This window comes from Canis aureus, chromosome 33 (assembly GCF_053574225.1).
Source record: "Canis aureus isolate CA01 chromosome 33, VMU_Caureus_v.1.0, whole genome shotgun sequence".
In the NCBI taxonomy this organism is placed as follows: Eukaryota; Metazoa; Chordata; class Mammalia; order Carnivora; family Canidae; genus Canis; species Canis aureus.
In genome coordinates, this window is record NC_135643.1 from 20,274,657 (window position 1) to 20,301,020 (window position 26,364).

At 32.7% G+C, this 26,364-nt stretch overlaps 1 protein-coding gene across 33 annotated transcripts in view; it reads right to left on the reverse strand.

The window, feature by feature from the left end:
• Positions 1–26,364, reverse strand: part of STPG2 (sperm tail PG-rich repeat containing 2) — a 523,536-nt gene that overhangs the window by 93,434 nt on the left and 403,738 nt on the right. For 6 of the 33 annotated variants that reach the window (XR_013371274.1, XR_013371273.1, XR_013371276.1 and 3 more), the window contains exon 13: positions 10,240–10,292. The exons of 18 other annotated variants lie outside the window; for them this stretch is intronic. Coding sequence is in view for 6 of the 15 variants with exons in the window: in XM_077882945.1 (XP_077739071.1) it covers positions 10,240–10,292 (53 nt within the window). In the remaining 9 variants the exon portion in view is untranslated. Of the gene's footprint in view, positions 1–7,140; positions 7,392–10,239; positions 10,306–14,444; positions 14,522–23,594; positions 23,620–26,364 lie in introns of those variants that run through there. 9 more of the 33 variants (XM_077882946.1, XM_077882943.1, XM_077882937.1 and 6 more) reach the window with 6 other exon arrangements.

Consider the following 26,364-nt stretch of genomic DNA (forward strand, 5'->3'; position numbering starts at 1 on the left):
CATTGTAAAGGGTATTGTATTATCTAGGTAAATAAGATGACAGAAAAAGATTAGAAGACATTTTTAAAAAATAATGGATTATAACTATATCTGCAGGTGATGTGCAGTTTACTCAATAATATAACCAGTTGGAAGTAGAAAGGTGATTTTTCTTTTGACTATTCCTCTACTTTGCAGTATAGAAAAAGAAAAAAGTGGAATTAAAAAAAAAAAGATTCATGTTTCAACCTGATAAACAAGGTGGGTCTAATTATTTGCATTTACTTATTCTAAAAAAAAAAAAACCACAACTTTAAAAATTCATTTATTAATTCTTAAAATACATTTAAAATTAAGTAGGTGTCACTAAAAAAACCCTATGCGATTATAACCACTCATTCATTAAATAATGCCTACTATGTGCCAGTAATTGTGCTATATGCTGGAAATAAACTGATGAACATGAAAGATTTCCTGATTTCATCAAGCAAATCCTACAGACAGTTATACTTCGGAGTGAGAAGTGGTATAAGAGACAAAGTATATGAGTTTATAATGATATAGGAACATACAGAATAGACACATAATCCAAATTTGAGGAATCAGATAAAGCTGAAATGGGGAAAAATGTTATTCAAGTGAAAGACACCAAGGTTAGCTTGATCAATATAATCAATTACATGGTATATTTTTGCAAATGAAAGCAGTTCAATACATCCAAACTAAAAATGAGGTCGGAAAAGAGGCTAGGGAGATCAACAAAGGCCTGGTCATGCATACCATAAGGGTCTGCATTTTATCCTGAGAAAGATGAGAAACTCTTGAGTGTTTTTAAATCAGTAGAAATATATAATTAAATTTTCACTATAGAAAGTACTCTGTCTGCAGTGTGGAATGCAGATTGGGGGTCAGGGATGGGGAGAAAGACTAAAGCCTGAGAGTTTATACGGTTTACATGGAGTTGATGATTATGGATAAGGTATTGATACTGAGAATGAATAGAAGCAGACAAATTAGAGAAATGGTTAGTGAGTAGAATCAACAAGTTTCTAAGTGATTGATGGGGATGATAGTAGTAAAACTTTTACAAAAGAAAATGATGTATGCACTTGCTTAGAATTTGAAGACAGTTTTTGTTTCTAAGTAGGAAAAAAAGTTGACAAATTTGATGGTATTAAAAGAAATGCAAGATATGTTAGATATAATTTCATCATTCTTTTTAAATTTATAATATCTGAGACTGTGCTGTACATATTGACAATTTTATTGAAAATATATCATGTATTAAAATTTCCCTACTATGCCAGCTTATAAAAAGTAGTTCAATTTAAAATGTGTCTTTTTTATTGTGAGATTTTACTGTAGTTGTAATATGTCCATCACTATAATGTTGAATGACGTAACTAATATAGTATTCTATTTCTATTGTCATATTCTGAAAAAACTCTAGTTTTACTAGAAATAGCATACAAGAGAGTCAGGTTGATGAATAAACATATTGAAAAGGGCCTGTCTCAAGAGGGAGCATAATGTGTTTTAAGAAACTGACAAAGAGCTTGTATGGATGGAGTGTAGAAAACAGGAGGATGGAGGGAAGAAAGGTGAGCTAGGACCACTAGAAGACATTGAGATAGGTTAAAGAGAATTATAACTCTGGAAAAGCTGGATTTGTGAGCTTATTAGACATCTAACATATGACTGTACTCAATATATGAACTGAAATAAGATGAATTCTGATATGGTATTAGGAATGACTTTTGTAGTGAACAGACCAGAACAGTTTATCACTCTGTTTACCAACTTGTGGTCCTAGCATATTAGTTAGCCTAGCTAAGTTATGTCTTTATAAAGTTAGAAAAAGATATACATGATACTACTGTTATAAGAATTATATGAGCTAATATATTATTTTATATATTATAAATGCCTAGGCCTAGTAAAACCTAAAGAATAGTTGAGAATGGCAATGTAATTTTTATGACTCGTTCAAATTTAATTTCACTATATCTAAATGAATGAAGGTCACTTTAAAATAGCCTGATTTATTTTTTCATAAATAGCTTTTGAGGTCTGGAAATAAAGGTGACCTTGAATTTGGAGTGTGAATACCTGGCTTAAGTCCTAGTATGTATCTTATTAGTATGGATGTAGTAAGTTGAATTGTGCTCCCTATCCCCTCCAAAATAATCTGTGAATGTGACCTTATTTGGGAAAAAGATCTTTCCTGATATAATTAAGTTCAGAGTATTGAGATGAGATCATCTTGGATTAGGGTGAGTCCTAAATCCAATGATAAATGCCCTTACAAGAGAAGTCCATGTTGAAAACTAAAGGGTTGTATGAAGATGGAGGCAGAGATTGGAGTCATGCTTCTCGGAGCTACCAGAAGCTAGAAGAGGCATGAAAGGATTCTGATCTATAGTTCTCAGAAAAAGGAAGGCCCTGCTGACACCTTGATTTCAGAGTTTTGGTCTCTAGAACTGTGAAAAAATTTCTGTTGTTTTAAACCATCAAGTATGTGGCAATGTATTATGGCAGCCCTTGAAAACTAATACAGTGTATTCCTGGCTTTGAACAAATTGTATAAGCTATATGAACCTCTATTTCCTTCTCAATAAAATTATAAAATTATACCCTGTCACATAGGGTTGCTGTGTTGATTAGCCTGAAAGATGTACATAAAAGTATTTTTAAACTATGAAGTACTACTCAGGTCTAAATGCTTATTATGTTTTCTAATCTGTTGATGAGGTTTTTAATAAATGTTTTGTTTTGTAGGATGTTAAAAAAAGACAAAAGAATGGTATATTTAATGTTTATCATCTAGTCAGGGAATGATATCATATGCCTAGGATATAAATAAAGAAAAAGAATAATGATACATGAAAAGTTTAATCTTATAAATAAAACCACTGGCATATGTGAAGCAAAAGAAGGACACAGAGCAACCAAGATGTTCTTCAGTAGAAGTGAAGAGATGAATAAACTGGTATACAAACAATGATATATCATTCAACACTTAAGAAATGATCTATTAATACATGAAAAAAATATAGAAAATTTCAATGCATATTAATATGTGGAAGAAGCCAATTTGAAAAGGCTACATACTGTATGATTCCAACCATATGACATTCTAGGAAAGGTAAAACTATGGAGACAATAAAACAATCAGTGGATGCCAGGGATTAGAAACAAGAGAGAAATGAATAGTGGAGCACAGAGGATTTTCAGGGCAGTGAAACTATTTATTATATTATAATGGTGGATCCCAAGGTGGCTTAGTCAGTTAAATGTCTACCTTTGGCTCAGATCATGATCCCAAGGTCCTGGGATCGATCGAGCCCCACGTTGGGTTCTCTGCCCAGTGGGGAGCCTGCTTCTCCCTCTCCCTCTGCCTGCTACTCTGCCTACTTGAGCTCTCTCGCGCTCTCTAATAAGTAAATAAAACCTTTTTTTAAAAAAAATTGTGGATCCTTGTACTTAAAAACTTATCCAAAACTATAGAATTTATAACACCATTGTACAAGAGTATACTGCAATGTAAACTATGGACTTTGGGCCATCATGTTGTGTCAATGCAGGCTCATCCTTGGTAACAAATGTGCCACTCTTCTGGGGATGTTGATAATAGGGGAGGCTATTCATGTGTGGGGATAGATAAATATACAGGAAATCTCTGTACCTTCTGCCCAATAGTGACCTGAACCTAAAACTTCTTTAAAAAATAAAATATATTAAGAACAAAATGAACCAAAAAAGCTAATAAAATTATTATAAATAAACTAAAAGGAAAAAAGTTTACAAAGGAGAGTGGCGTATAATATGAAATAGCCTAGTTTAAGAAAATCTTATGCTAGTTCTATATTTGTTTACCATCACATATGAAACATTATATCACTAATAATTGTAATTGTCTATGTTGTCAATGCTACTCACTGTAACGAATGTGGAGAACGTGTCTCTAATGATTTTTAAAAGGGAAGTCAGTTCACTTTAAAATTAATAAAAGTCTAAATGTTCTATGATTATAGAATAAAGGTAGTGAATGAAGCTATTTTTAAATAGAATCAGTGGTGCTGAGCTATATCTGTGTAACAGGGCTTTCAATTTGCTCAGACTGTCCACACAACTAAATGCAACACTGCCATTTCTGAGAATTTTTTACTTATAGTTTCTTCTTAGAATGTAATTTCATAATTAGTTTTGATCAACATCTACTATTGATTTTTTCAGTTTGCCTTAGAAAAAAACAAATTTCAATCTCTACTGAATATCTCCATAGGAGATCTAAATTCTGGTCTCTGCTCTCTCATTAATAGCTGTGTGACTATAGTTATTAATATGTAAATTATAATTTCAAAATGAGGAGCTCCTACTCACATACCTAAATAAACTAATACATTATTACCAGAAAACTTTTTCTAGCTGTCTTTGACAGATGTCAAGTATGTAAGTTAGTTCAGGGAAGCATTCAAGCTGTTAGAAAGGTTTGGTCGGGGGCAGCCTGGGTGGCTCAGCGGTTTAGTGCCACCTTCTGCCCAGGGCCTGATCCTGGAGACCTGGGATCAGTCCCACGTTGGGCTCCCTGCATGGAGCCTGCTTCTCCCTCTGCCTGTGTCTCTGCCTCTCTCTCTTTCTCTCATTCTGTCTCTCTCTCTCTCTCTGTCCCTCATGAATGAATAAATAAAAAATCTTAAAAAAAAAAAAAAAAAGAAAGGCTTGGTGGGTCCCTCATAGTTACTTGCTTATGGACACTTTCACTACCAATCAGAAATTGAGGTAATTCTTACTGTGCCCAGTAAATGCATTTAAGAGATGACTAAAAGCTTAAAGGCCTAATCAATGTTGTATGATATTATCTAGATTCCTAGTATCTCTTAATAACTAGGGTGATGAGAGGATATAAACAATGTTAAATTCAATGGAGATAAATATGAAGACATGTTTTTAAGGAATACAAATAGAACACAATAAATATATAAATTAGGTTACTGTATGTCAAAAAGATTTGGGGGCTGTCTACAAGCCCTACTGGTATGAAGAATGTAATGGGACTACAAGAAAGAGAATCTAAACTTAGTCCATATACATAAAAGAAACATATTGTATAGCCAGTATTCAAATCAAGACTAATGCGGATTCCATTCTATTTGCATAGCTCAGACATATTAGTGTAAACTGGGGCAAATTACTTCACCTCTCTTGGTTTCAGTTTCTTTATCTGTAAAATACCCGTAGTAAAAGCACTTACCACATACAGTTATTATAAGAAGTAAATAAATATATGAGAAGCACTTAGATTAGTTCTTGTATAGAGTAAGAACTAAAAAGTATTTATAATATAAGGAAATACATTAGTAATTAAAATCATGATGGGTCAAAAAAAATCATGATGGGTCTAGAAAATGATGGGACAATAATTTTCCTAGTCAACTGGTGTTTACTTCTGTCCCTTCCTTGTTCAGTTTTGGCCAGCTCTGATTTTTACTTCCTGCCTTTTTGTCTTTCTGTGACTGGGTATCATATCAAAGGAAAAACCAATTCTTAAGTTATCAAAATGTTATTTTTCTGCTACTTTAAAAGAAGTAACCCTATAAAATAAATTTTATATCTTAAATTTATATTTGCTAATATTTGGAATATTTTTAGAATTTAAAACCTTAAAAATCCATGAAAACCATATGAAGAAATATTGTTTCTTTTGGGAGACAAATGTAATGTAAAGAAGAAAAAATGAAATATATTGAGTTTCAGATATTAATACTAACATTGGAGCAAATAGGAGAACACACTTTTTTCAAGTTCTCAAAAGCATGCTAGCAGTTGCTCTCCCTGAAAGTGAAATCATTTTATTCACTATAACTAATATCTGGACCCTGAGTCTTGAAAAAGGTCAAGCCATGCTATGAGTAATGTTTTAAAGCAAATCAAGCCAGACTGATACTCTTAACTCTTAATCACTTTCCATTAGAGTAATAACTTGCAATCATAAGGCTCTTTTCCATGGAGCCTTTTTCTGAATAATCTACCTCCATTATTATAGAAGTAGGTGACAATGCTCCTCTTTATAGTTTTCAAGTACGTCTCTAATTTTCTCCATTGTGGAAGCAGTTAATGGCTTATTTTCTTTCTTTATGACATGAATGTTAATAGCAAGGATCTGTGAGATAAGTGACTAAATCCTAAATGAGTGGTTTCGTTGGAAACATTCCAAATCATGGCAGAAAATGAAATTGTTTTTGTTTTTTACTACTTTGTCTTGTATTAGGGTATCCTGGCCATTTCATTTTTTGTTACAAAATAATATATTGCTGCAAATGCTTAGGAAAATAATCACCAAAAAAAAACAATCACCAGACTAATGTAGACGCAGTGATTTACCCAAGTTATCCCTTTTTCATCATAACCAAAGATTACTAAATTTCTTCATGTGACACTGAGATATGCTATATTGTTTCATGAATGTAGGTTGTAAACTACTCAAATTATTCATTCATTCTAGGACTTCTTTTATTTAAACACCATTGCTAGACCACCTCTTTAATTACAAATCCTCAGTATTTACTTTTATTTTTGATAAAAAGGGCTCTGGGTATATATGAAAGAATGTTGGACTGGGTATCAGATAACTAGCTTCAAATTTAATCTGTTGCTCAAGTTCTGTGATATCTTTAGAAAATCCCTCTACCTCTCTTGAATCTCCTCATCTTTATAAGGCTATTTTGTTAATCCCCAAGTTGCCCTGATCAATAGCAGACCCTTCTGATAACTGTGGCACAGACACCCTCTCTTGAATCTGGATGATTTTCTCTTTGAGCTAGGCCATTTAATAGCATTTGCAAACCAAGCCTGATGACCATAATACACTGTTTTTCTCAGTACTGGCTTCATCTCATTATCCCAACTTTAAGGCTAAGGTAATTGAGAACTCTGTGGTATGAGACAGTTCATATATTCAAGTTCAACCTCAACTCACCACTTCCTAACAGTTCTAAGGTCTGTATTTAATTTCTTATCCCAAAACAGTAATACAGGACAGATTAGGAGCAGCATAAGAAAATAGTCTCTTAGAAATGGGTGAGTGAGACAGAAACCTAACATTAAAGATGGGAGACAACAAACACAAACTCTTGCTCTGGGTAAGTCATTATTACCTACTTGTGTCACTCCATCAGCTGTGTCTATTTTTCATTCCACAAAGGTCTTTATGGTTCCATATTTTTTAACATAACACATATCCTTTTCCTGAGCATTATAAAGCACGAGAGAGTCTTATCTTGCTTCAAATTCCAGTATGATTTTTTAAAACCTCTAAAATGAGCAGAGTCATTCTTAGGTATCTCCAAAAAAGAGCTAATTTGAGTGATTAAAATATATTTATGGCAACTGGTAACATCTCCTGCATACATCTGCAGAAATACAGAGATTTTATTGCACAACTATTAGACAAAGCACTCTTCATCTACTAAAAGATAAGCAAGAAAGTGGTCATTAGAGTAAATGGTGAAGTTACTTAGGTTCACATCAGTAATGCATGGAATTAACCATATTTAATGTTATTGGAGAGGAATAAGCTATCTCCCTAATCATAATCATCTTGATCCAATTCCATCCTTCAGAAATTTTAATTTATCTAACTTATAAGAAAATTTGTTAAACAAAGGCACTTCACAATATTAGTGCAATTTGCATCAAATGCACTAGAGAAAATTACCTAATACAATTTTCTAAGCCATTTAGTATCATGAACTTGGCACTAAAAGGAGAAAATTGCATTTTATGATTTGTAGGCTGTTGAAAGCATCACACACCTGAATTCACACAATCTACATATTTTTATGCAGTTCCCTCAACAAAATACCAAGTCTGTAGTAAGCCAGAACACTAACTTGAATATTTTACTGCATTAAACTAAAATAGAAAGATAAGACATCTAGCCCTATTTGAGAAACAAACTAACTATGAAAACACTATAATCATTTTTCTCTCACTTTTGGAATAAAATTACAAGTCTCTTCTTGTCTCTACAGTTATTATTTATTTATTTATTTATTTATTTATTTATTTATTTATTTATTTAGTAAAACTAAAAGAATAGAAGTTTAAGACAGAGACTGAAAAAATATGTATGTATTTTCTTAATGTTCACACTCTATTGAATCAAAGGTTACTGAATAAAAGAACCAAACAGAAAAGATCTATACATCAATAGAGTGCATTAATTTCCCTTTTTTAAAAATATACTCATACTTTATTAGTTTCATGCCAGTATAAAAACCAAATTATATAAACTGGGTAAAGTTATTCATTGAGAAAACTAATCTTAGAAGGATGGCCTCCTGATTTGTAATTCCCTAGTCAGCTATCGGAAGGGTGGGGGGCTGGGGAGTCAAAATAAATGAAGCACTTGATATTTGGAATAACATCACAAGTTTTCAGAACTTGTCAAATGAGATGAACAGAGTGGCTATCATTTCTATCTTTTCATCATCTGATGTGGTACATAAAACAGTGACAATAAAACTCTGTAAAGATGATTACTCCTGAGATTCTTCTGTTGTCATGGTACTGCAAATACAGCAGGATCACATTTCAACTTAGACACCCAAAACCTGACTCATCTTGCCAAAGGGAATAGAATATAAAACATCACCTTAACCTCAGCATCAGAAAGAGAAATAAGATGGCAGAAAAGACACAAGGGCAGACACAGATTTCTCAGGCAAGAGAAGGAGCTGCAGGGCCAAACAAATACACAAAAGTCATTCTTGAGGTTAACAACTAACATAGGCAGAAAGCATTTTGCAGGGCATTTTGGAGCAAAGGAAGCAAAGACTGTAGAAATCAATTTATAAAGACTGTACTTAAAGTGACCTTTGAGCAATTGCATTAGCAGGGACTGAGAATTTCTTGCAAATAGAATAAGGATCCTGATATAAGGGATACCAACACCAAGGAAGAAAGGCACAGAAATAAGAACAAAGTGACATACAAAAAAGAAGACTCTAGATTAAAGCAGAATACAGATTACTTCCTAACTCAACCTAAGCCTTTCTTACATTTTCTTAGCAAGGAATAACTGTCACTTTACATTAGAACCTTACAGTATATTTTAGAGTGGCTATGTATATTTGTACCCAAGTTGTCATATGATAAAATCCATACCATGTCAAATACACTGTCATTCCCTGGTGTGAGTACACGTAATCTCAACAAATATTTATATTCTATTAATTAATAAAGTAGAACCCATCAACTGATGCTAAATACAAGAAAAGAAAGGATGATGAAAAACAAATTATTTACATAGTCTCAAAGTACCTCCTTATAAATTATTAATTACAAAAAAGAAACAGTATGTATATGGTAAAGACAATGGATAAAACTGCATTTATAATTGGAATGCTACTTATGTAATATGTGTACTTTTCAGGGTATCACAGTTATTACATATGTAGCATTTCAATTATAAATGCATAATCTGCTTCTAATTATAAGGAATCACTAGAAAAGACCAAAGTGAAGGAAGTTCCTCAACTACTTCAAAAATATCAACCATCATGAAACACAAAGCCTATTCCAGATTAAAGAAAATACATACATAACAACTAAATGTCAAACATGATTCTGGATTGGATTCTGTATCTCCCAAAAATGTGACAAAGGATATAATTGGGATAACAGACAAAAATAAGATATGGGTTTCTAACTAGATAAAGTTATTATCTAATTTCTTAATTTGTATTAATCAAATTTCTAAATTTGATAGCTATACTAGATTCTATAAATAATATCCTTATGCTTTGGAAATTCACACTATAATTTTAAGGGCTAAGAGGAGGCATGATGTATGACTTTGTACATATAAAAGAATATCTGTACTATTGTAACTTTAGTGTAAATACAGAAATATTTAAAGATAAAAGGTTAAAAAATTATGACATTAAAATTACAGCTGAAGCCAAAATCAGGTATCAATGATATAAAATGTACATCTACAGTAGTTTAATATATTTGAAATGTAATTAAAATAAACTTAACTATTTTATAATTTTATTACCAACATTATTAGTATTATTTATTAAAAATTTGACATAATAGTACAGGGACAATAACTCCTTGATAATACCAGCTGTGTTTTGTTACTGTACATATATAAAATAATAAATGATAGCTTTCACTTGAAGCTGGTGAAAGAGGAAGTATCCTTTGGCTTATTCTACAAGTATACATATGATGATGTCATTAAGTTCTTACCTGATTACTAACTGGCCAACGTGTCCATCTTTCTCAACTCCTGTTTTTGACATCTGCTTCACAGTGGTAAGGCAAATTAAGCAAATAACCCCTTAAGCTGATGCTTGTGCACTGTTTTGAATAAAATGCTTCCTAAACATTTTAAGTTTATTGTCAGAGTGTTGACTTCAATTATATATTTTATTCCTAATACATTTGCATTTACTTCTTTTTTTGTGCAATCATTTGTCCTCTTTTTAGTTTTCATTGCAGGTACATTTTCAGTTTGACACTGGAATCTAGTGGCAGAAGGATTGTAGAGGGTGTATCATATAAAAAATACCTGCACATCTTTTTTTTGTTTGTTTTTAAGAGAGAGAATGTGTGCACATGGGGATGAGGGGTGGGAGGAAAAGGCCAGAGGGAGAGAGAGAATCCTAAGCAGCCTCCACACCTAGTGTAGAGCTCCATATGGGGCTTGATCTCACAACCCTGTGATCATGACCTGCGCCAAAATCAAGAGTTGAATACTTAACCAACTGAGCCCCTCAGGAGCCTCCAAATACCTGCATTCTTAACACACAGCCATTTGGTTACTTCTTCCATAGTTTCCATCAAACTATTTTCTCTACTTGTAACCAATGTTTGTTAGTCATTCCTATTGTTCTTGGTTGGATAAGACTTTTTTTCAATCAGTAGCTTGGCAATGGTGTTTTGTTTTGTTTTGTTTTACATGCAATAGCTATTATATCATGGTCAAACATCTCATCTGAGAACAATTTCCAATACCTTTTAATACAAGCCAGAATTTCACAATATTAATTCTAAATTATATCTTATATGTTTATCTCTATTTGGAAATGAATCTTTGGATATTAACATGAAGGTAAATGTCATGGATGTACTAATGACAGTTTGCTTTGGAAGCCTGCATGATCCTATGACTACTTGTCACAGGTAAGTTCAATGATGTTCAAAATAATTTCTTTATTTTAAATAAATATTTGCCCACTCTGTCTTCCAAAGTTTGAGATCAGAAGTTAAAGCATATTTTGGCTCAATTCCAAAACAATCCAAACTTCCATTCATTTCTAGTGTATATGGATGTCAAAGTTTTGAGAAACAGGTTTTAAATCAATGTGGCAAATGGGAAAACATGGTTAGTGTTAAAGATAAGTAATTGTTCTAAATTTGAACTATTATTAGTCAAAGTCATACATAAATAAATTTAAAATGAATTTTTTTAAATGAATTTAATGAGCTTTTAACAAGTTTTATCCCACTTAGAGTGACATATTTGCCTTTAACAATATTAAAATCCTCAGAGTCATTTGTAGTCTTAAAATGAAAGTCCAGTTTGTTAGCTCACCTCTGCAGTGATTCAGTAAACATGCCTCAGACATTTGCTAAGCCTAAATACAATGTGAAATCTCAGTCTTCTATGTGGGTGAGTTTTAATTTCCTTCTTTACTTTGAGTTTTTGAATTGCTTATACATCTATACTTCTTCCTAATTTCTATGGAAAATTGTTTTTGTATTTGGAGCAAACCCATACATATTATATAAAAATTCTTTTGATAAAATACAAATTATTCTATGTATTTGGAAATACAAACAATAGCTAATATAATTTTCAAAATATTCTCTACAACTCAATACCATATTCATTCATCCAAACTACACAAGTAATCATTAGACCAATACTGGTAATTCTATCAGATGCCTGACATCAAATAAAACATGAGACAGCTTTAAATCAAGATGTAGGAAATCAGAGGAGGAAAGGAAGAAAAAGTCAGAGTGCTAGTTATGAAAGCTACATGACAGAAACAAGACCTTATGGCGGATTTATTAACAGCACCATAACTATTTTAAAATGTAATTATAAGAAAAAGATTTAAATCAAACAAAACTAAAAGTTCTGAGCTTTCAATTAATTGATTTTTTTACACACTCTACAGAAAAGACAAAGCAATTTAAAACTTAATGATATTCAAAACTTAGATAAACAATTTTTAAAAGGTACTCAATATTCCCTATGCCCATACAGATTCATTATTATTTTCTTCATCTACCAGCAACATAGCTTGGTGAAAATTGTATATCATTATGAGCTAAGGCAACTGTGTTTTAGTATTAACCCTAACAAGTGAAACGTAGCAGAACAAGCCATCCCAACAACACCTGCAAAAGTAGTATTTTGAGCGAAAGATGCTTGGAAAGCAACATATAGGAGAACACTCATCTCCTCTCTTCTTCCTAAAGCAGGATATAAAGTTCGCATGTGAAAGATGCCCTACCTGAAGAAAAAGAACATTCTTATCATCAAAAATGGGGAGTTAAGGTCAAGAGAAAACTGCCCAAAATTTGTTAAAATAACCCCTATCTTCTTTTAGTCTCCCCATATATTTTAATGACTTTTCCACAATTACTACTCCATGTTATATATAAACACCTAGATCTAACTGCTCTTTGGGTCTTAATTTTTCTGTGAGGGCTCCCATGTACCTGTAAAAAACATTAAATAAAATTTGTATGTTTTTCTCCTGTTAATTTTTTTAAGTCAACCTAATACTCAGCTCTATCCCAAACAGAATAAAGAAAAAATTTTACCTACCCTATATAAGTACAGAAAGAAGCTCCCTAAATTATAATGGTTCAACTTATGACTTTCCAGCTTTGTGATGGCACAAAAGTAATATAAATTCCAAAGTATACAAACTATACTTTGAATTTTGAATTTTGCTCATTTCCTGGGCTAGTGATATGTATGGTATGATATTCTCTTGTGATGCTGGGCAGTAGCAGTGAACCACAGCTCCCAGTCAGCCACACGATGATCATGAGGGTAAACAACCAAGACACTTACAACTACTCTGTTTTTCACTTTCCGTATAGTATTCAATAAACTACATGAGATATTCAACACTTTATTATAAAATAGGCTTTGTGTTAGATGATTTTACACAATTGTAAGCTACTAAAAATGTTTCAAGCACATTTAAAGCCTAGGCTAAGGCTAGGCTAAGCTATGATATTCAGTAGGTTAGGTGTATTAAATGAATTTTTGACATAATATTTTCAACTTACGATGGGTTTATTGGGATTAATTCTATCATAAGTTGAAGAAGAAGATCCATAAATATTTTTTGAGCTTGTCAAACATCTCTAACATTACTAGACATCCTTTTTTTTCATAAATCAAAGAAGTTAGTATTAAACTATCATTCCCAAATTACTACAAATTTAGTTGCTGTAAGCAACACAATATGTCTCATAGTTCTTATAGGTTCAAAGTCCAACATAGGTCTCAATGGGCTAAAAATAAGGCGTCAGCTTGGATGTGTTCATTCCTGAAGGCTCTATGAGAAAATCTATTCCCTTGTATTCTCTAGCTCCTAGAGACTGCCTGTATCCCTTGGCTCACGGACCCCTTCCTCCATCTTCAAAGCCGCTAATGTTAAAATTCTTTTTCCTCTTCATATCTCTATATCTGACCAAATTTGGGAAAGATTTTCTGTTTTTAAAAAGCCAAGTGATTAATTTGGAGCCCCCCCCCCCGATAATGCAAAGTAATCTCTCCACCTCAACATCTTCAACTTTAATTATTTTTCCATGTAAGGTAACATTCACAATTTGGGGAGATTAGGATATGGACACTTAGGAGGGGCCATTATTTTGCCTATCACATGGTATTTCATGGAACTTCAGTTTAGGACCATAATTACTAATCTCTAAGAATAAAGAATTACACGGCCAAAAAGCTTGTGAAATTTCCTATTAAAAATTCAAAGCAAACATTGCTATTTTTTAGATTTTAAAAAGTCTTCAAAGTATTTAAAAATTTTTGCTTAATGATATTTTTATATATTTTCACACTAATCTGGCAAGTTTTCTCTCAATACCAATTGTGAAGTGCCTAACTACAATATCTTGTTTCAGAAAAAATAGTCTATGATATCTGAACTCAGCAGTAATTACGAATATTCAAAATCATAATGCAAAAGATGTTAAAAGTCATCAAAAAAGATATGTGTACAACTATAGATATTTTTCAATTTTGTAGTAGTTCATTAGAATTAAGGTTGGCAAAAAAATATCCTGGATATATCATATCTCCTGTTAATTAGATTAACCCTTCAAGTTAGCTTGTCAAAGAAAAAGAATTTAAAGCAAGCAAGATGACTGTATGGGGGTGGGGGGGGCGGGCAACAGATTCAGTGTACCTTGGCAAGGCATTTCCTTAGTTTCTATTCTCTTTGGCTCAAAGTTGTTTAGTGACCCTGTCTGCCAAGATAAAAACCTGAAAGAAAAAGACTAGCCTAAATCTCACTCCCACAAAAGTATTTTTTATAAGCCAAACCTCAGACTCTTCTAAAATGTGAATCAAATTCACCATCAGAAAAACCACATCCTCATCTGTGTATCCATATCTCAACTTCCAGTTTCCCCAAGTAATAGAAAGCCAATTTCCTCTAATTTTCTCCAAAGGCTAAAACAAAGAAACAAACAAAGCAAGAGTTTCTAGTAAGTATTTACTTAACCAGAAATTCTAATAATGAAAGCAGCTCTTTTTCCTACAGCAATACATATATGGAACTAACCTATATTAAGTGCTTAACTACTTAAGTACTAGGTTCCTAAGAAATTAACATAGAAACAGAAGTTGTTAAGATTTAAGGATTTAGAAGTTTCTTATTCATTAGCATCAAATGAACAGTTACCTGTGTTATGAAAGAAATAAAATATGAATCTATTTTAGCCAAGAACTCAGGATTAGGTGAGAAAATGAGAAAACATCTACGATAAATAATTACTATATGATCTTTACATTGCACTTGTCCTCTAGACAAAAGTTATCTACTTCTGCAAAGAACTTTCATGCATTTTTAATAAGTTGATAGTAGTGATTGTTAGTTATGGCTATTAAATGGTATTTGAATGTGCCGGACATTGCTTTCCTATTTATAGTAAAGTATATACTAAGATATTCAAGAGTTACATGTTACATACATAAATATATACACATGTATACATGCTCATAAAATACAAAACACTACTTATGTGCGTTAAAACATTAACTATCTTTACTAACTATTGTATTTAGGAAAACAGAAGGAAACAATATCAACTAATACATGTTTTCTTTTAGGTGCTAATATATGGCTCTTGAAAATCCAAAGTAAAATATGATAATTAGGGTAAAAAAGGATCAATCCTAACACTTTAGAAAAGATTGAATCCTAGGATTCGAAGTATGTCCAAATAGGGGTTTGAGGGTAAATAAAGTTTTTATTCTTTCTCTTTTCTTTGAAAGATTTTTGTGCTGCTAAATTTATTACTTCATTTTATAAGTTCCACTTTTATTTAACTTCCATTTTAAAGTAATTACAAGTTTAAGAAAGGACTAAAGTTGACTATTTCTGGGAAAACTCAAAATTATGGGCTTTCATCTCCTAAGAAAGAAGTTGGGACTTAACTGCTGCTGCCTTCATAAAAGAAACAAACTTTTAATTTACTTTATCTCATCTGTTTACTTGTATAGATCACTTTTTGTCTGTGCTTTCAAGTGTACCACACTAGAGATCTATAGTCATTAAGCTTGTGCTTTGGTCTTCAATAATGGAGCTTGATTTTCTCTCATTTAATCAGATTTACACAATTTTGCAGACTAATTGGGGTAAACTGCCTAATTAAAAAACCAATTATATCTTATAATTTACCAAGTTTTTTATTGAAGCCACCATTCCACATAACCATTGTAGATTTATACATATGCAGCGATCAAAACTTAGTATTATATATGAATGCTTTATTTACCATCTATTATAAATGTCCAATCTGTTAGATTGAGCACATAGATATAGTGAAAGAAAGTTTGGATTGACTGTATATTAGTGACTTTTATCACTCTAGTAAGCATTTTAACTCTTCAATGGGTATTTAGTTCACTGGGGTATAACAAGCTACGTGAATAACTAAAGTCAAAATAATACTGTTACACATAACAAATTATTACCCCATAAAATAATATAAGAATTGTGTAAGTGTTTAGCAGCCGTCAAATGAAGATACTCATTACCTATATCTAGTTTGCAATAAAGTCACAAGACAATATTCACTCATTCATTTTTAGAAGATAACCTATTAGAATCCCTAGGAGATACACAAGTGTAATTTATATAGTATAAGCTATAATTATTATCTAATATGATCAATATATACATAATTAATGTGATCACTAATGCAGAACAAGCTATAAAGATTACCTGATAGACTAGAAATAGATATTGTGTATCTATCAATAAATGAAATTTATGATATTCTTCTACTTAGCTACTAGACAGTTTAAGAAGGACCAGTCACTGATTTCCTACGTAGATAATTAGTCTATCTTGGGACACCTGTGTGGCTCGGCCGTTGAGCACCTGCTCCTGGCTCCGGGCATGATCCTGCAGTCTCAGGATCGAGTCCCACATCAGACTCCTTGCCTGGAGCCTGCTTCTCCCTCTGCCTACGTCTCTACCTTTCTGTCTCTGTGTCTTTCATGAATAAATAAATAAAATCTTAAAAAAAAATTTCTTTCTCTCTGTATGTGCTTCTCTATGTGTCTCTGTTTCTCTCCCACACACATACTTAAACACGGAGTCATTTAAATTCCTTAAGAAGTTCTATTTTAATTACTAATCAAGTATAAGTGCTTCCAATTTCCAGATAACTACAAACATCCTTAGAGGAAAAACAAAGTTTATGAATGCATTCCTGCTCCATATTAGGTAGATGCTTAAATGTAAGAAAATCATAATTTGATGTATGTTGGGCCAGTTAATACTTTATTCTCACTACTTCTTTAGACATGCTGGTGGAGAGTATGATTCATAATGTGAAATATAATTGGATTTTATGGAGATATGGTTATTTCAAAAAAGCATCAAAAGATCATTTTCATGCCTACATTGTAAAGATGTGCTTTCCTTAGCATTTTCCTAGGAATAAATATCATTGTTATTTTTCACATCAAAGAAAATAAAATCATAAGCAGTTTTGATTAAAAGCTGTTAATTACAGAAAGCTAAGAATTTCTTATTCTTCATTTTATTTGTTTATTTAGGGTGTGGCAATGGTGATTATTTTTTTTACTTTTACATTCCAGAGCTGTGCTATCCAATAAGAGTAAACAATAGCCACATGTAGCTATTTAAATTTAAATTTAATAAAATTAAAAATTCACTTCCTCAGGAGTCACACTAACCACATTTTAACTGATCATTGAACAGATAACATGGAACATTTCCATTATCTCAGAGAGTTCTTTTGATCAGTACTGCTCTACAAATGCTGCCAAGATGGAAAGATTATGAGTTTGGGCAATCAGCACTCTTTTTTTCTTTTCTTTTCTTTTTTCCTTTTGCCATCAGCACTCTCAAGTAATATAGCCAATATTCAAACTCGGGCTTATCTCCAGAGTCTCTGCTTTTCCCACTGCACTAGGGTTTTGGCAACCAAAGATACTCTGGTCTACAATATATTTTCAGCACAATTTATAAATGTGTAGCAGGGATAGACAGTTATGTAAAAAAAATACTTGACCCAACTCCCTAGCTATAGAGAACAGTGCAAACATTTTTTAAAAAGCTAGTCAGGCAACACAAACATAAATTCATTTATACTTAACTAATAAAAATTATAGCTTCAATTGAGTCTGGACTCACTCTACTTTCAAAAATAATATAGAATTAATGATAAGGTCTAACTATCTAGTGCTTTATTAAAACACTGTAATTTAACTCATGAATTGGTTTATTAGTTTCATTCTTCAGTTGACCATGGAAAATGACTGTTGTAAAACTATGGTCAAAGACAAATGGGAAATAGCTTAGTTTGGGATGCTCTAACAAAAGTACCATAGAATGAGTGCCTTAAACAGAAAACAGATTTCTCATGGTTTTGGGGGCTAGGAAGTATAAGATCAAGGTGTCAGCCCTATGGTTCATGTTGAGAGTTTTTCCTGGTTTTCAGAGAGACACCTTCCTGCTGTATTCTCACATCCTCTTTTATTTATTTATTTTTTATTTTTTTTATTTTTTTTATTTATGATAGTCACAGAGAGAGAGAGAGAGAGAGGCAGAGACACAGGCAGAGGGAGAAGCAGGCTCCATGCACCGGGAGCCCGACGTGGGATTCGATCCCGGGTCTCCAGGATCGCGCCCTGGGCCAAAGGCAGGCGCCAAACCGCTGCGCCACCCAGGGATCCCTCACATCCTCTTTTAAAAGGGTACTAATCCCATTCTAGGGGTTTTATCCTTAAATTCTAATTACCATCAAACTGGGGATTGGGGTTTTAACATATGAATTATGTGAGGATATACACATTGTCTATTGCAGGAAAGGATAACTGTATACCCTGAAACCAGACCTCTGCAATTCTTTAAAAAATAGCTCTAATGTGCTAAGAAAAATATTCAGAAATTAGGATTTTCTAAAATAAGAGATATTTTGAAAAAGTTGAAGTTCCAAGGAATTATGATTGCATAATGATTGATCTGGGATTCTTCACATTATCTTTTCAGCCCAGCCATGAATGCCCCCTCCCTAGATCTAGTAGCTCTAGGAGACTTTCCATATATCATATTGGGAAGATAACCGTATCACTTAATGATTATTTCTTTTTTGTCCTTATTATTTGGCCAAAACTAGCTGTCTTTAGGAAGAACTTTATATCATAAAATAATTTGCCTAGGATCTGTAGCTACAATCAACAGTGACTCCTGGAACTATTAACCTCTTCCCAGCCTCATCTCTTATTTCTGCCCCAGGGTTCTCCATGGTGTAGGAAGTCAGCTATTGACTTTAGAACCAACACTTTTCCAATTGTTGCCTGGACCATAAGTTACTACAACCTACAGAATGTGCACGTACCTACTCAGTGCACTTTTCAAATTATGAGTTGAATCAGTTTAGAGGATTAGAAAATGAATTTACTGTATAGAAAAGTTTGAAAAATAGTAAACAAAATATAACACACAACAATTTTGTTTCAGTCACAGATTTCGTGGCAAACAATAGGAAATGAAAAAAAGTGAACAAATTCAGTAATAAAAATGTTCACTATTACAATAAAAATTCTCTTGTTTATACGATTCAATGTTTCTTTTATCTGCACATTGTCTTTTTCTCTGTCAATTTATATTCTCATCAACCATCTATAGATCTGCTTTGTCAACAAAACTTAAATCTGATTTCTCAAAAAATAATGTTTTTGATATATTTTAGGAAAGAAATAGCCCAAATCAAAACATAGTATTTAAAGCTGAGTAACAGATATATTCTAGAATGATAAATTTATTGGTGGTACAATTATAACTTTAACTGTTGTATTTACTGAATGCATCCAAATAACACTAATAACCCTAAAAGCTTAAGTCATGTGCTCACACCTAAGCAAATCATTGGGGCAAGGAGGATGGGAGTCTCCATCCTCCATCCTTGGTTTTATAAATGAGATATTGTAAAGGTCAACAGTATACCTACTCTAGTCACTATTCCATGTCAAGAAAAATTTCTCAGGGAAATCAATATTTAAATGAAATATAATTCCTTTATAACAAAACTAACCATCATATAAAAATGGTTCATTTTTTGCTTTGTTAAATTTTCCTATTTCTCAGTAGCATTTATATAAGTCATCGTGGGATTTAAAAGCTGGAAAGAGAAGGAAGACACAGGATGCCATCTCTTTTCTCATTTCAAAAGGAATCGAAATGAACACACATATTCGTTTTCTTTCATGACACATCTACAGAAATATAATGTATTACATAAACATGTATCAACAAGGATTTCCAACATGGAAAAAAAACAGGAAAAAAAAAGCTATCCAAATATAAATTTTAAGCTAACTGGATCACTAAGAAGCTCTGTATTATTTACATTGCAGCATGGAGATAAATGAGGTCAGTCTTACGCAAACTGCTGTCATAAACTGGGAGAAAAAAAGGTCTACAAAGTGACAAATATTATCAAGAATGTGACAATCTCCTACTGTTCCTGAGGCACTATAGTACATTTATCAGTGAAACATCCCTAGAGATATGTTTTTTGCATAAACATACAGTTCTTGACATTACCGATGAAAACTCCCTTGCGTTCTTACTGTGATAGTACTTTTTAAAGCCCTTATCATTTGCCAATTTATAAGCAAATATAGATTTGATGATCTATGCTGTCACATTTTCTTGCCAAGACTACAAACAGAGTTACAGGGAATTTCTTGCACTAGAAGAAGAAATTCAGTGTCCTGGATCCCAGTTTCATAGTGGCCAGCTATCTGCTCCACCCTATTATCAGCTACAAAAAATAGTAAGAACTCTATCTACAGTCACACAGAACAAATTGAAGGAATAGTAACTATATCTTACTGGTCAGTTGGCAGGCCCTTTATAATACTAAAGTACAGTACTAGTCTCGTAATAATGCAAGTATTAAGAGATTAAGTTGATAAAACCACTTAAAAAACATTAACCCTTCATTTTACAAATTTACAAAATGTTTTGATTAAGCAAAACAAGCTAATTAAAAAAATGGAAAAAATTTAGCTAATGAATTAAGGCCAGAAAAAAATAAATATCATCCATAATAGAAAGGAATAAATAAAACATTCTTTATTCACAGAAGGCATTATCATGTATATAGAAAAATCTTGTAAAATCTGTAAGAAAAGCTACTAGAAATAATAAATTAATTTCGCAGAATTGCAGGATACAAGATCAATATGCAAAAATCAATTGCCTTTCTATGTATAAGCGATGACAATCAGAAATTAATTTTTTAAATGCCATTCACAAAAAATATGAAATACTCAGAGACAACTATGACAATACATGTGCAATATACATAAACTATAAAGTTCTGTAAAGTACCATTGAGAGAAATTAGAGAAAACATAAGTAGTAGAGTCATATGTTCATGAGTTGAAAGAATCAAAATTGTTAAGATAGTAATTCTTCCTAAATAGAACCATAGATTCAATACCACCTGAACCAAAAGACAAACAAGCAGCATTTAGAAAAAAAATAGAATTGAGAAGCTGGTTTTAGAATTTAAATGGGATGCACTATATTTAAAATAGTCAAAACAACTTTGTGAAAGAAAAAATTTGGAGAACTTCCTGACTTTAAAATTTATCATAAAGCTACAGTAATTAGGATAGTGCTGCACTGGGTACACATAGTCAAATAGATAAAAAGAACAGAATAATATATAGAATTATTCAATCACTATATTGTACACATGAAACTAATATAACACTGTATGTTAATTATACTGTTATTTTAAAAAATGAAAAAACAGCTATAGTGAATCTAGAAGTAGATTCACAAGTGATTTTGTCAGGGAAGAAAAGTCAGTTCAGTGGAGATAAGACAGTCTTTTAATGCATGGTGCTAGAACAATTGGATGATCATATAAAATTCAATGAACTTCAGCCCAAAGTTCACAGCATATTTTAAAAATTAAGTTAAAAAGTATCATAAAAAAGTTTCATAAAAAATGTAAAACTTCTAAAACTATAAAAGTTCTAGAAGACAATATAGAAGAACATTTTTGTGTCATTGGGTTAAACAAACATTTGTTAGACATGACATTAAAAGTATAGTCTGTAAAAAAAAAAAATAGACAAATGAGACCTCAACATACTTAAAAACTTCTTTTTGAATGTCATTATCAAGAAATTAAAAAGACCAGACCATAAAAAAATTCACAAAAGAGATCTGATAAATTGCTCTTATCCAGAATATATAAGAAACTCTCAAAACTCAATAGTAAAATACTTTTTTTTTTTTGCCTTGTGGGTCTGACCTCTCCTCTCCCACCCACCGACACCACAGTTGACAGGTAGAACTAGCTAGAATGAACCAACCACAACACATAGACCAGACTCGATAGAGACTAGACCCCAAAGCCCCTTTGTTCCTGATAGCCTGAAATTCTTATCCCTCTGAGACACAGAAGGTAGTGAACACTATTGAGAAGATCAATAAAAACACCATTGAGAAGATCAATCAAGAGTCCCACTAACAATAAGCAACCAGAAGAAGTGCTCTCCTTTACCACTAGGCATGAGATTCATCTCAGCCAGAGAGAAATACCACAGTAGTTGGAAAAGTACCAGTGAAAGAGATCCAGCCACTACAAGCAGCCCCCACAGAAAGCCTCTTTGACTCTGTGAGCCTAGGACTCCCCTTCCTGGCACACTTCAAAATATTAATGTGGCCAAGAGCCAACAGTATGGAAGATCCTTTCACAAAAATACCCAGACAGGGAAGTGTTCTAGATCTCTCAAAAACAAAGGTTAATCCTGATACAAGCAGGGCACCTCTTTATTTCCACATGTCTGAGGCCATTCCTTCCCCTTTAGAGAAGATTATAGTCCTGTCAAGGAAACAACTTTTGCCTACTCGGAGAGCTTCAGAAGGAACCAGTAGGAGCTCCAGGGGTACCAGATAAGCCAAAAATATCAATAAGACAATGCAAAATCACTAAAGATTAAGCTGTTTTAAGAACCATAACCCCTCAAAGTTAAATCAGGAACTGTAAGCTAAATCTAAACAGGGTGACTGCCTGCTAAAATAAAAGATATAGACAAAATATCTATATCTTTACCTATCTATAGCAGATAGATCTATGTCTATATCTGACCCAGACAAAATAGAAAAAAAAAACATAATAATAAACTAAATGTCTAGGATACAGTAAAAAGCAACAATCATACTAGAAGCCAAGATAATCACAATCTAAAAAAGACTTATGCCAAATTGAGATAAATTAGATACTGAAATTATCTGACAAGTATTTTAACGTAGCCATCATAAATATTATTCAACAATCGATTATAAATTATCTTATAATGAATAAAAAATAGAAAATCTCCACAATAAATTATTAAAGAGGACTAAATGAAAGTTATATGACTGAAAAGTTCAGTAAGAGAAAACTCACTGGAAGGACTCAATAGTAGAGTTGAGATGAGTAGGATAGACTCAATCAAACTAAGGACAGATCAAAGGACAGATTCTCGGACAATCTCATCCAAGAAACATATACTAAAAAAAATGGACAGAGCCTGAGAGGCCTAAGGAGACTGAAAGACAATATGAAAATACCCAGCATTCATATTTACTGAATCCCAGAAGGAAAGCAGCAGAATTATATAAAACCTCAGAGGTGAAAAAGAAGTGGCACAATGTTTTTTAAGTGCTGAAAGAAAGAACTGTGGGTATGAACTCTATACCTAGCAAAACTATCCTTCAGGAACAAAAGGGAAATAAAGGCATTCTCAGATGAAGAAGACTAAAAGACTTTGTTTCTGGACAACTTACCTTTAATCATCTGGTAAAGAAAATTCTGCAATAATAAAAAAAAAGAATCTTGGAGCATTATCAAGGAAGAAGAAACCACATAAAAAGCAGACACATGGATACAAGCATGAGACTCTTTTTCCTCATGAGAGTTATAAATCACATTTGATGATTAAAACAAAATATTATAACAGTATACAGATTTTGCACCCTTCTTAGGCATGGCACTTATCAACATGGCCATATAGATAATGTTTATTTTATCCTTTCTAGTAAGACACAAGTGTCTAATGAATTGGCTTCATAATTCACTCTTCTTAATGTCACTATAGTATCTTTCAGAATGATTAGCACATACTAGTATTCAGTAATATTTCATTCATATGGATGAATGAAATGAATAATAAAATTCAGACTTACAATCACTCTCTTCTTCTAAGTACTTTAGGGGCACTTGGGTGACTCAGTTGGTTAAGAGCATGCCTTTGGCTTGTGTCATGATCCCAGGGTCTTGAGATTGAGCCCTGTGTTGGGCTCCTTGCTTGTGGAGAGCCTGCTTCTCCCTCTCCTCCCAGCTCATGTTTCTCTCTCTCTCTCTCAAATAAATAAATTTTTTTTAAAATTAGTAAGTAAATGCTTCAAATATTAAAATGATTATTATCAAAAGTATTAAAAACTCCTAATAATTTGCTAAGAAGTACCATAATATATATTCAGGCACTATTTCCAGTCACATTATTTTTTACCAACAAGTTTCTTTGTGCTATGCTATTTTTAAGACAATATTCAACAATATTTTATGGATAAATAACTTTATAAGTTCATGGAAAGAAGTACAAAGATGATATTAAAAGGATTACAACAATATTCAAATTTTTGAAATAATAACCTGTATTTTATTGCATAGGGACCCTTCTTTCATAGTCAAATTTAATAATACAGGTAACATTAAGAATTAATGTGGGTAACATGATTTAGTATGCAAGTTCTGTAATCCTGTTTTAACTTGTGGTGTTTTTGATGGAGGTCAGTGGTCCAAGATTCTATTCTTAGATCTGAAGAAGATCGGAGGCATTTCTAATAGTCTTTGTAGCCCTAAAATATCATAAGTGTCTGTGTCATACTTTCCACATCCAACCTAAGCCCCCAGCCTAAACACAGTCAGAATATGAAATGTAGTAGGTGTTCATTTTCTAAAAGAATCTCTCAAGAATCTTGAACAATTACATAGGAGAACTATGCCTGATCGTCCTTAATGCTGAATGGATTCCTGATGGCTGTGTACATCAACACATTTATAGGGATAAATAAACCTAAATAAAAACGAATTTCATAGTCCCATTCACCTTTAAGTATTCTTAATCATGGCTGTGATACTAAGAGGAGATGGTCCTGAGGTCTGCTTTCTCAAGTCAGATAATGAAATGTATGGTAGTACAAATAATAATATGACACAGAAGGAATGTGTATAAAAAATAAATCAGAGGGGTGCCTGGGTGGCTCAGTCCATTAAGTACCGGTCTTCCACTCAGGTCCTTATCTCAGAGTCCTAGGATTGAGCTCCACATCAGTCCTCCCTGCTCAGTGGGGAGTCTGCTTCTCCCTCTCCCTCCACCCCTCCCTGTTTGTGCTTTCTCTCTTTCTCAGAAATAAATAAATGAAATCTTAAAAAAAAAGAAAGAAAGAAAGAAAGAAAGAAAGAAAGAAAGAAAGAAAGAAAGAAAGAAAAGAAAGAAAGAAAAAGAAATCAGGATCAGTTCTCCAGAAGGTTGATAAATTTGATAAAAATCAAACACTCCATTATGGAAAAAAATGTCATAAATACAATTGAAAACATATATTACTTATTTCTATCACATATAACACCCATATGAGTATTGGGCTAATTTTTGAAGGGCTCACACATATCTACTAAGAAGGTGATAAAGTGCTATAGTGGAAAGTGGGTACAGGATATGAATAAGTATTTTATAGACCAAAAAGCACAAACCAACAATGAATATATGAAAAGAGTAGCCCATCTTTATTATACTAAGTAAATTTAAAAAGCATCATTTTCACCAATCCAAATGACAGCTTTTAAAAGTTTGATGATACCCACTGAAGGCAGATGTAAACTCTTTCCAATACACCATCGGTGAGAATACAAATTTGAGCACCATTACTAAAAAAATAATTTGGCAGTATTTTCTTAAAACTGAGGCTGACATTCCTTTCGACGCAGAAAACTCACAACTTGCCATTCGCCTTACAGATATGACTATCAAAGTTTTCTAAGATATTATTAAGAGATATTTTTACAGGATTCCTGGGTGGTACGGTCAGTGAAGCGCCTGATTCTTGGTTCTGGCTCAAGTTGTGATCTCAGGGTCACCAAACGGGGCCTAAGTCAATCTCCACGCTCAGTGCAGAGTCGGCTTAAATTTTTCTCTCCTTTTCCTTCCGCCCCTCCCTGCCCACGCTGGTACACACACACACACTCTCTCTAAAATAGATAAGTAAATCTTTAAAAAAAAAAAAAAAAAACCGATATTTTTGCAAAACTATAATAGCATAGATGTTGGAACAATTAAAGTATCCAACAATGATATAGCAAAAGAAAAAACCCCAACAGCTAACACAGGCCATACACTCTTCGATGCTACCTGCTCTGATAGCACTTAATTTGTATATTTTACCTGACCCACACAAATATCTCAGGTATGCCTTTTTTAAAGATGAAAACTACAAACATGAGTTCTTACCCTAGTTTCTACAGCTAGAAAGTGATGGAAGTGGGATATGATTCCTT